The sequence below is a fragment of the Cricetulus griseus genome, chromosome 4, assembly GCF_003668045.3.
Source record: "Cricetulus griseus strain 17A/GY chromosome 4, alternate assembly CriGri-PICRH-1.0, whole genome shotgun sequence".
Lineage (NCBI taxonomy): Eukaryota > Metazoa > Chordata > Mammalia > Rodentia > Cricetidae > Cricetulus > Cricetulus griseus.
Window position 1 is genome coordinate 178,847,018 of NC_048597.1, and position 12,316 is coordinate 178,859,333.

The 12,316-nt window shown below is 45.5% G+C and overlaps 1 protein-coding gene across 5 annotated transcripts in view; it reads right to left on the minus strand.

Moving 5' to 3' along the window:
• Tln2 (talin 2) overlaps positions 1-12,316 on the minus strand; it is a 420,162-nt gene that overhangs the window by 32,393 nt on the left and 375,453 nt on the right. For all 5 annotated transcript variants that reach the window (XM_027411263.2, XM_027411262.2, XM_027411259.2 and 2 more), the window contains 4 exons: positions 10,302-10,427; positions 9,998-10,114; positions 7,208-7,393; positions 3,367-3,474 (listed from right to left, as the gene is read on the minus strand). In XM_027411263.2, the coding sequence (XP_027267064.1) occupies positions 3,367-3,474; positions 7,208-7,393; positions 9,998-10,114; positions 10,302-10,427 (537 nt within the window). The remainder of the gene's footprint in view (positions 1-3,366; positions 3,475-7,207; positions 7,394-9,997; positions 10,115-10,301; positions 10,428-12,316) is intronic.

The window sequence follows — 12,316 nt, forward strand, 5'->3', positions numbered from 1 at the left end:
ACAGATCCAGATTAAAGTTCTGCCAGGGAAGTGAAAGTTAACTCTGTCTAAGATGTTGGGTTACAACAGCATGGCACTGGGAAGCTGGTGCCTACATCTTGCCCTGTAGAGCAAATCCTCCAGGATGAAGCAATACACAACAAGTGCAGGAGGCCAATGCACTCCTACCAGCACGGAGGAACTTCCCGGAGCAGCTACAGTGGCTCTGCTTAAACCAGAGCAATGTAGGTTGAGAGTTGAATAGATTCTTAGAAAAATGCAGAAGTGGGGTTCTCTAGACAGAGGTTCTCAATTTTTTTGTTTGTTTTTTTCCAGACAGGGCTTCTCTGTGTAGCTTTGGAGTCTGTCCTGGAACTTGCTCTGTAGACCAGGCTGGCCTTGAACTCACAGAGATCTGCCTGCCTCTGCACCACCACCCTGCAATTTGGTATCTCTTCTTAAACAGTTCGAGAGTCATTCCGTGTGCTTGTTTCCTTGATTGTGTGTGTGTATACACATATACCTTTAAGGCACACAAAATTCTTATTTATTTACATGTATGTGTTTGGGTCTCTGTGTTAATGTGTGTGGTGTGCATGTGGTGCCTGCCAGAGAAGACGTCATCAGATCCCCTGAGGCTGGAGTATAGGCAGTTGTGGGCCCAGCCAAGAATCAAACTCCTGTCCTCTGTAAGAACAGCAAGCACCCTTAATCACTGAGCCATCTCTCCAGCTCCCCACACAAAAATGGGCTGAGTTCTTCTCGTTTTATATTAGCTTTATGCCACTGATCTGGTTCTTCTGTTAATGGTCTCACTCTGGCCCCAGCCAGTTCCCTGAAGAGTCTCAGAGGAACAACACATTCCTATGTCCACAGTAATTACAGATGACAAGGACCACAGATGTAAAGAGTAATGAAAAGAACCATGACACACCACCCACAGATACACCAGCCATTTAGATAGGTCTGCAACATGGAAGACTGGGTCTCAACTCCACAGGAAAGAAGAGTCTGTGTTGAAACACTGACCGTGTGTAATGTGAACTTCTCTCCTCTGATCATCCTATGGTTGGAATTGGACACAGCACCTAGACAGCCCTTAAGCGGGGTGCCAGGGTGTGTAGCCCAGGGAGCTTCCTAGACATTCTCTAATGTTTTCAGGGACTCTGGATCTCTTACCTCCCATCAGGCAGAGGTGTGTGTGTAATATGCGTGTGTTCGTGCTTGCCTGCATGAGAATGCACGTGGCAGGGTGTGTGCCTCTGGCCATTAGAGGAACCTTTGTGGAGTCAGTTCTCACCTTCCACTTTTACATGGCTTACATCAAACTCATGTCTCCAGGAGTATGTAGAAGCACCTTTTCCCACTGAGCCATCTTGTTGGTCCTTCATATATCTTTTATTATAGTATACTGCTATAATTGTTCATTTTTCTACTAGTGATTGCTAGCAATTTCCTACTGTTTCTGACTTAAAATTAAACTATCATATCTAATATGCACAGGCAAAAGCATAGAGTTTGGTACAATAATAGGTGGGGTACAGAACATATACCCCAAGGATAATGGAGGATGGTACACAGTCCCATAAAGCTTTCTGGCTTTATTCCTTTGACCCCGAGTATCCCAGAGGCATACTCATGGACCAAGTCTTTTCACTGTATTCTGGCACATTTAGTTTGGCTACAGAGGCTCCTACCTTTGCTTAAGGTGTTCTTTGTTTGGCTCATGTAGTTCACAGTAGCTTCCACTCACTGGAGTTCAGATTTTGAAAGCCCGAGGTTCAAAACCACAGATTCTTCCCCTGCCCACTCCGAGACAGAGTTTCTCTGTGTAGCCCTGGCTCTCTTGGAACTCACTATGTAGACCAGGCTGGTCTCAACTCAGAGCTGCCTGTCTCTACTTCTTGAGTGCTGGGATTAAAGGCATGTGCTACCACTTCCCAGACTATTTTTTTTCCAAAACAAAACAAAACAAAACAAAAAACCCAAAATCCCAGTAATAACAAACAATACTTTAGCAATGATTGCAGTTCTCTGGCTGAACATAATGACTCCTCAGGAGACCTGAAATAGTTAATGCCAGAAAATAATTTAAAATGAAGGCAGAGCTGGGAACATATTCTCAGTCTGTTGCTGAACTTTGGGGTGACCTTAACCAAGGGAAAGACTTCTATGGGTTTCTGGTTATTCATTTGGTCAGTCAGTTCATGTAGCTATACAAAGAAAAACAAGGAAACCCAATGCTTCACAGTTGACTTCTAGAGACAAGAATTGCAAACTCAAAGTGGCCTGGGAATCATTTTTATTTTTAGGTTTGGGAAGAGTGGAGCAGAGATGGGAGGGGACATGTCATCTATTTCCTTATGTTTTCCATGGTTCTTGAACAAACTCTCCTGGGCACTGCTGCAGCTCATACAAGGTTCAAACATGGCTAGAAAACAAGGTTTACAGAAACCTATGTGCTAACCATAACCACGACATATGCTGCCCAGAATCTTCTGTTTTTGCCTTCTAATCCTAGCTCCACAGTGGGTACAGCAAGCCAGGCACTCTTGATGTGACCCATGCCATTCATTAAAGGATGGCAGGAAGCTACCGAAGGCTAGCAGGCCACTAGCAATGGTCCTCTTTAGCTGTTCATGGGGGCTGGTGTTCTCTGTATTTTTAGAATGCATTTGGGTCTCTGCATTAAGACCTCCCAATATGTGTATGTGTGAATGTGTGTTTGTACATAGGTGTATGTACATGTGTGTATAAGGCTAGAGGTCAACATCAGACATCTCTTTCAACTGCTTTTCCTCTTGTTTATTGAGATGGGGGTCTCTGACTCAACATGGAACTTGCTGATTTGCTAGACTCTGGTATCCTTCTATCTTTACCTCACCTCTACTCCCAGAACTTGGGAGTTGCCTCAATTATAGGTGTGAGTTGCCTCACTCATTTTTTTTTTTTTTTTACTATTATTGTTATTTGTGAGTGCTGAGGATCAAATTCAGGCCTCTCATGTTTGCCTGGTAAGCACTTCAACTGAGCTATTTCCCCAGGCTCAAAGATCTTTCAATGCTTTTCAAGATTGGCTCTGACCTTCAACTTATCACCACTCCTTTGCCACTGCTCCTCCTTTTCTTCCACCACCTTAACCTAGGCATTCCTGTTCTGCTGCTTCTTTGGTGCCAGAGTGAAATCAGATCTTTTGGACTCCTACTGAGTCTTCATGAAAGCTGCACTTTCTGTCCAGTGTGTTGGATCAGACCTGTCTGCTCAGCATAGTCCTAACCTCATGAGAGATGCTGGCAGGATGCTGGAAGGAGGCGGGTGTACCCTATGTCATCCAGGGAGACACAAGGATACACAGCTCTGCCCCACCATGCCCACACCCCTCCTTACCACCAAGACATGTTCCAGAAGGTCCAAGTAGCCCAGGGTACATTCTGTGCCATACCGCAAGGCTCTGGTTCGTACCTCTTCACTGACATCAGGGTAGAAGGATGCTTGCTGGAGACAGATTGAGAGAGGTGGCAGGGAAGAGAGAAAAGAATGTTGACATCTTAAACTAAGAAGAGCTGCGTGTGAGTTCTCAACCCCTCAGAGCTGGGCACCCTGGTCTCTGAGGCAGAAGACCTTCACCCCCATTCTCTAGGTGGGACAGAAATTCCTCCCCTTCCATTCCTATGCCTCTGCAGCGGGTCCTCTGACAGTCTATAGGCTGGCTCCCTGGGGACACATGACAGAAACACCTAGTCTGGGGCCTTCTACCCTTTCTCGCCCCCCCCCTTTTCCATGCACTAAAACATCCAGGAAGACTCATAGTTAAGGCTTCCAGCAGCAGAGTACAGACCAGCTCTGCCTGGCTTCCTCTCAGTAGTGGTAAGGGCACTGTAATGGCATCTCTATGTCCCCAGACTAATGAAGCCCATGTTCCCACTCAACCTCCCAAGTTATAGTCACAGGGCAGGCTCTGTGACCAGAGCCATTAGGTTCCTTCAGCTAGCAGCTCTCTAGAACCCTCAGGCACTGTAAATAACTCATCTCACGTTATACAAATGCAGAGATAAGCAAGCCAGAGCTCTCGGGATAACAGTGTCTCAGGCTTTTCCTTGTACGGTGACCTGCCACCTCCAGTCATCCATGACAAATCATTTCAGACGGCATTCTGACTTGCAGGGCTGCCAGATAAAAATGCACCCAGAATTGATAAGCAAGGAAAAGTGCAAGTGTGGGACACTATCTTTTATTTGCTTCAGAAGGAAACCACATCCCCTTAATTATTCTTCCACAGTTTTTACTCTGCAAAGAACTTGGGAGGTTTACAGAAATGTATAAAAAAAAAAACGACACCCCCTACAAACCGTTAGTCATGACAAAGGCACAGAACATGGCAGAGACAAGTCTCTGTGTGGCAGGCCTGTAATCTCAGCCACTTGCGGAAGCTGAGGATCCCAAGTTTAAGGGCTGCCTGGGCTACAGAGTGAGTTCAAGGCTGCAGCCTGGGCAACTGAGTGAGTTTCTGATTCAAAATAAAAAGTAAAAGGAGGGTTGGGGCTACAGGTTGGTGGCAGAGAGTACTCATGTGCCACACACAGGGCCTTGGGTTAAATCTATAGGGACACAGACTCCCAAGCCATATAATAAGAGAAAAGCTCAAGGCTTATGGGGAACTGACCAGCTTGGTTTTGCAATCCATCCTCTCTCTCTGAGATGAGCAGTGTGGGTGGTAACACCTGTGTACCCTCCCTTGGTGAGCAGCTGTCACTGAGGAGCCATGTTAGACGAACAAACCTCTGAGGACTGACAAACCTCTGAGGCAGAAATCAGGGTTGGGGGTGGGGTTGGGATATGGGTGAGGAGGCATCCATATCCATGTTCTTAAAGCTCCCATATTTCATTATGTCCACATCTCTCGGAGCCTCCAATGTGGGTCACAGAGTTGTGCATTACTGTGGGTGACACAGACCATGGTGCTGCTGTCCAGTGGCCTCACCGGAGCAGGTTACCAGGCTACCAAGAAGAGTTGGGGGAAGGACATTCTTGCTAACCGTGGTGGCTCTGTAACTTGGCAGAACCTTCGGGAGAAAAATCTGGCAATAATGAAAAGGTTATACAATTTGATCCCCTAATTCCACTTCTGGGAGTCTTCCTAAGCAAATAATCTAAAGCACAGATAAATCAAATAAGCACAAAGATGTTTCTTATAGTGGAGTTGTAGGTGAGTTGGCAGCGGGCCTGCCTAAAACATGCATGAGCTAGCGCCCCATAAAGCAGCTGTGGTGGGATATGCCTGGAAGCCTAGAGTCAGAGCCCAGAGGCAGGAAGATCGTAAATTCAAGGTCACCTTTATCTATGTAGTGACCAGCCTGGGATACATGAGACCCTTATCTCAAAAATATAACAAAACAGTAAAGCCAACAAACACGGTAGGCAACCTACTTATCTGACCACAGGGGAAGGTAGTACTGGCTAACAGAATATCTATAGTCATGAGCAAACTAGTCAGAATGTCTATAGCAACACAGCAATAGCCACCTCATGTCAACTATAACAAAAAATACAAAATTAAATCCCAAAAATATAGGCACATGAAAACAGACCACACAGAAACATATACAGGTGAAGTCACCTGGGGACTGTTCACTCTTGCAATTCTGTTAAGATGAGGCAGTGTGGGATATGCTTCACCTCTACATTTGCCTGTCTCCCCACTCAGCCCCAGAAGTCATGCTCCAATAGAGCAACTAGATTCTTTGGTGTGACTTCAAAAATTTTCTGCTTTAAAAAAAAAAAAATCTGTGTTTTGGAGCTGGAGAGATAGCTCAACAGTTAAGAGCACCGGCTCTCTTCCAAAGGGCAGGGATTCAATTCCCAGTACGCACATGGCAGCTCACCACTGTCTAACTCCCAAGGGATTCAACACCCTCTCCTGACCTCAGTGGGCACCAGGCACATATATAGTTTACAATATACATTCAAGCAACACATCCATACATAGAAAAATAATTAATAAGAAAATACTGTGTGTGTGGAGGTCAAAGGACAACCTTGGGCATCATTCTTCAGATGCTATCTGCCATCTGCCTGCCTGTGCCCCTTGAGTGTTTGGATTAAAGGTATGTGTCATTATGCCTAGACCCACTTCTGTCTTCCCAGTGCTGGGATTACAAGTAGTTACTTGGCTTAAAAAATATCATGACTTTAACGCTCTAGGCATTTTAAACATTCATAAAATCACCTTATCTCCAATATTACTTCCTCTTAGGGACAGATTCCATGTCTAGAGTCAGAGATATAAACATCACTGCATCATGCTACATACAAGCCTTGTCTCTCCCAACTGCTCACAATGGGGTTGAATATCCTCTGAAACCACCTCAACTGTTCAAGAAAGCTTGCAGCTGCACTGTCATTGTTTGGTTCTGTGATCCCAGCCCGTTTCCCGTGCTCCCTGATAGTCTGTGCACACACATGTGGGTGACATCCTGAAGAGCTAAGGCAGCATGTCACTGGCTGGCACCTATGCCAGCACCTGCTCCACTCAATGTCACAAATGCTGAAGCACTTACAAGGCCTTGGCAAAATGGACTTTATAATTGCCATAGGAATCAAGTATGAGGGGATTCCTTTTAACAATTAATAACTAATACACGTGATTAGATTTATAAATCATGTCAGTTCACAGGGCAACAACAGGATATATATCCAAGAGGAGACCCAGTGAGGGCACAGCATCGATGGTGTAGCAGAAACCACAGGCCTCGAACCAAACCGATGACTCTTTGCAATGAGCACTTGCAAGTAAAGATATATGGACAAAAGGAGATGCTCTGTGACTCATTATGTCACACTACAGCTTCCAGGATGAGATTTGTCTTTCTTTCTTTTTTTTTCTTATTTTCTTCTAAATTTTATTTTATTGGGGGGGGGAAGGGTAGAGGGCAGATACGAAGGGACAGGGGATGAATGGGATTGAGATGCATGATGTGAAAGACATTTAACTCACAACAATCCTCCTGCCTCCTGCTTCCTCCTCCATGCACTGGGATTACAGGTGAGGTGTGAGCTACCATGCCAGCTAATAACTGCACTCTCTGAATGTTTGTCTGTCATAAAGTGTAAGGTGTGAAGCTGCTTCCTGCTCATATTCCAGCTTACCTCCTTCTCCAGGACACTGAATGAGTCATTTTCAACAGAAAACTATCTATCCATCCATCCACAACAAGGCCCAGGTCTTTACCTTGCAAGCTGTCAACATATCTGAGACAGCCTTCCTGCTCAGATTGGCAGTTGCGATCACATCCTCCTGTCTACATGAATTGCCAGCTGCTACGGCTTTGGCTGTTGCCATGGTGATGCCTTTCGTCATTCTTATTGATTCTTCGGGTGATGATGTCTTCTCAGGTATGTCTTTTGACTGGAACACCTTGAAGTCAGAAACAGAAGGGGCAAAAAAAAAAAAAAAAATCAAAAAGGAAAGGACAAAAATAGCTTACTCTTTTCCACCCAGGCCACAGTTAGTGTCTGGGAGCCAAGCTAGCAATTGGAAGAGACTGTTACATGACAAGAAATTAGAAACCTATTTGGGGGCAGTAGAGTGGGTCTTGCTCTCAAGATCCTAGCATGGACAAGGCTCTTACACTGGCATTTGACATTCATGGAAACAATACGGTAAGTAAGAGGTTTCTAAAGTGTTAACTCATCCATTTGCAAATATCATTACCCAATATTTATATAGTGTCTTCCTCAGTCCTGATGTGGGCTCTTGGGTAGGATTAACTTGAAGACATCACTTTGGATGACCTTCTGCCCACTTGCCATAGGTATGAGTTTGGGGAAAGTGAACCATCACTCCTATAATTCTGCAGGGTTATGCAGAGGCGTTCAAGTCAGTGACTCCAATTTAAATGCCCCCTCTCTCTCATTTACAGAAGCTGCAAAGAATTCATGTTAGTCAAGGCAAGTTGCTTCTGCTTCATACACACCTGGTCCTTTCTCGTTAATAAGAAGGACTAGTTCTGTGCCTGTATGCTGCATATGTACCTGTCCCTGCAGAAGAGGGTCTGGCCTGTTCTCCGACCTGATTAACCACTTAATGACATGGGATACTCCCTTGAGTAAGATGGGGTACCCATATAGCATTCTTGCCATGTGATAACCAGTCAAACATCATTGCTCCTTAAAAACAACAGTGACAATTAAGTGACTCAGGACTGTAAGTCCCTTGTCCAGATTTCAGTACTATGTGGGATGTTGGCTGCTACACATAGGATGCTCCAAACTACTGTGGTTTCCAAGGCATAGGGTCTGTGGAAAACACTCTGAGGAATTCCTATTTATTTATTTATTTATTTATTTATTTATTTATTTATTTTTCCATTTTTTCCCACATGTTTGTGTGTATGAATGTTTTTGCCTGTGTGGGGGCACATATGTGCATGTGTATGGGTAGGCCTGAGGTTACTGTCAGGAATCATTATCATCCACTCTTCTACTTTATTCATTGAGGCAGGGTCTCTCAACCAAACCCAGAGCTCACTGACATGGTTCATCTTGCTCATTTGCCTGTTCTGGATATGCCCTGTATCCTCCTTTCAAGACTGGAATTGCAGATGGGCCATGGTGCTGATATTTATGAGGGTTTCTATGGATCAGAACTCCTGTCTTCATGCTTGTGTGCAAGTGTTTTAACTGCTGAAACATCTACCCACCCTTCCAACTGAAAAAATGTGGATGAATTCTAAACCACTGTGATATACTCACAATGACCAAGTATTTGCAAATTCCCAGGGTGGTCTATATTCCATATCTATATTCCATATGGAATACAGCTGTCTGAACCTGTATCTAGATCTCAGATGGGAACACAGCCATCCCATACAGCCATACCAGAGTACCCATGCCTTAAGGAATTACCTCCTTTTGAGTTACTTATGTATTCTTTAGTTTCCCCTTTAAACCTATGAACTAACTGTATCTCCTCAGCTGGCACCATCCAAGGTGGGGCTAAAGAAGCTGAGACTCTTCCAAATACCAGTGGAGTTACTCATGTCTAGTGTTGCTCCTCATGTTGCCTTCACAGGTGATCCTGAAAAGGGGCAGGGCAGCTTGCAGCAGAGGAAAAACTACATTTGTGATCATACTATTACAAAGAAATCCTGTGTATTTCTGTTTGTGGGTGTCAGGATGAGGTGACGTGCAACTGTGCTGAGCACAGAGGAAACAGAACACCTCTACGGTAGCAATTCCTGGTGCCCATGACTCTCTGGGGCTAGAATGGGGGAAGAAAGAACAGAGCTAATGTCTCCAAGGAGAGATGCCTCAAACAGAAAGGAGCCGGGTGCTGAAGAAGTGTCTCACCTAAAGACATCTGGCCTCTCTCTAACAGTGAACCTCAAACTGCCATTCCACATGTGGGCTGTTGCCAACAGCAACATGAGAAGAAAGAATGTATCTGGTCCCTTTAATCTAAACACAAGGCTTGTGTAAACTGCCATTCTGACTTTTCTCTTGGCCAGAAATCTTCTGTAATGCTCCTGTGTCATGCTGTCATTTTGATGGAATGAAGCCTGGACTGTCCCAAGTGATACACATCAGTCCCAGGAATGTAGGGCTACGTCCTGGCTAGGGATATAAATCAGTTGGTAGAGTGTTTGCCTAGCATGTATCAAGCCCTGAATTCAGTCCTCAGCACCTTCATAAAACCAGGCATGGTGGTATACACCTGTAACCTCAGCATTTGGGAGGTAAAGGCAGGAGGATCGGCAGGAGGACCAGAAGTTCAAAGTTATCCTTGGCTACACAAAAGTTTGAGTCCATCCTAGACTACATGAAACCTTACAAACAAACAGTCCCAATAGATCCTAGCCACACTCGCTGACACACAGGTAAGCAACTACAAATGCCACCAGGAGACAGATGAGTAAGCCTCCACAGTCTGGGAATTCTAAGTAAAAGCTCTTTAATTAAAAACTGCAGAGAAGCTCTTATGTCAGTCATATGTTGGATGGTGACAGCTGCTGGTACTCACCGTGAGTTCTTGCTTTATGTACTCGATGGTGGCCTCCAGTGCCCTTGTGCCCCGGGTGGCTTCATCTTCCACTGCCTTCACAGTCTTAAGAAGAGAGGTGACATTGGTCACCATCACCTGCAGGGCAGGAGAAAAGCACTGGGTACGCTGTCTGAGGTGCAGTTTCTGACCCTTTTATGCAAATGGAACAAAAGATATCTCCTTCCTTCATACGAAAAGACGATCAAGTGTTCATCTTCCCAATAGCCTGGCATATCGTCCTCACATTCCTGCATGCTCAGCCCCAACTGGAGTCCCACTCTACCTTGGCAGCTCCTTTGAGCTGGTACATGGAGGGGTCATCAGCCGGCTTGCTGGCAGCTCCCTTGGTAGCACCAATGAGATCAGAAAGGGCCTTGGCCACGTCTTTGATGGCATTTATCAGAACCACCTGAAAGAGCAGGAGACTGGTGAGTAGAGAGGGTGGCCTTCACTGACTTCTGCCGGGGAGTAAGGACAAATGAGGAGGAGGAGGAGGAGGAGGAGGAGGCTCTTTATCAGTAGCTTTATGTCCTGCAACATGACATCACTACCCAGAAAGCCACCCTTGGAGCTCAGGGAGACCAATCTTGCTGTTGCTGCTCCTAATGATGATGATAAAGCTAACAGAGAGGCTGCTCCCGATGCTGCTAAGGCTGAGAACTATTGTACAGCTCGACACAAAAATGGAGGCTGATGCTGATGCTGGGATCTGAGTATACAGCTCCCTAGCTGCCAATTCTGAATTGCCAACAAGCTGCCTCTGACTGGATGACGGCTGCTAAAGCAGACACAGTGAGGTACCATCACTCACTGATGTCAATGTCAGCTTCATGCTGGGGCAGTAAGGCCTCCATGGCGCTCTGCCCACCTCTCTAGCTTTCGTTCCTACAATTATCTGCCCCATACCACATGTTTAGGCACATGGGTCTTTCTTCCTATTGTGAAGTTTTACCTCATCTCTGCTTCATTCCTGCTCTCCTCTACCTGGAACCTGGCTCTTTGCATCCTCTGGGTTCAGCTTGAATTGATGTCTCAAGAGACCTGTCTTGACCACCCTAGCAATGGGTCTAACTCCTGAATATCAAACTGCTATCAGATTGCCCTGTTTTATACTACAGCAGTATTAGTCCATGGTGCCATTTAATGTATCCACTTATCCATGATTTATCTTCTCCCATGACCTGATGAGGTTAGAACAGGCCTTACTTGGTTTCATCCTCAGAACATGTTCTGGCACGTAGCTGGCACTCAGTGAGTCTTGAGGAAAAAAATGAAGACAAAGGTGGCCTGCTCCATCCTGGAGATGATGCTATCTCAAATGCTGGTGTTGGAATCTGAAGCACCAGCCAAAGGGAGAACTGACATGAACTGGGTCACTGCACTAGAGCCAAGAGTGGTGGGTTTGGAATTTGGACTCTGGTCAGTGTGATGCTAAGTACCCCAGTTTTAACCTTCACACTCTTGGGTTGGCTAACTGACAAGCAGAATTAGCAGTGCCAGCCTTTCCTACCTCATCCAGTTGCTGTGAGGACCAACTGGGATAATAAACATAAACACCTTTTGAAGTCTCGAGAACTACAGGCAGCAGTGACACAGAAAAATTGTGACTTTGCAACCTCTTGCCATCCTCATACTCTTTGCTGTGTCATCTCTTCAGCAGGACATAGGGACCCCAATCAACCTCCTGTACTCACAGGCTGGGGCCAGCAAGGCTTGTGAAGGTGTGACCCTCTCTCCTGAGCCTACAACAGTGAAGAGGCGCAGCAAGAGATAGGGGCATAGCAAGCCAGGGATGCTACTAAAACGGCAGTGTCCAGGAAGTACTGCCCCATTCCCGTTACTTGACAGGACTGATGTGCAGAGGGAACATTTTTTTCTAAGAAGATTTGAAAAGTAACTTATTAAAAATTGTAATTTATTATTATTGGTGTGGTTGTGTATAACACTATGGAGTTGTTTTCTTCTCCCACCTTTATGAGGGTTCTGGGAGCCAAATTCAGGTTGTCAAGCCTGTAAAGGAGGTGTTTCACCTGCTGAGTCATCTCACTGGGCCCCTGATTGTGTTTTTTAAGTGAGTTCTCATTAGAAGTTGCTGCTTCAGGAGGCTGGAGAAATGGCTCAGCAGTTAAAAACACTTGCTGCTCTCCCGGAGGACCCAAGTTTGGTTCATAGAACCCATGTCAAGTAGCTCACAACTATCTCTAACTTCAGCTCCAGGGGACTGGATGCCACTGGCCTCCTGGGTTCCTGTACTCATGCTCATATACCTACATGCTGAGACATCTACACACACACACA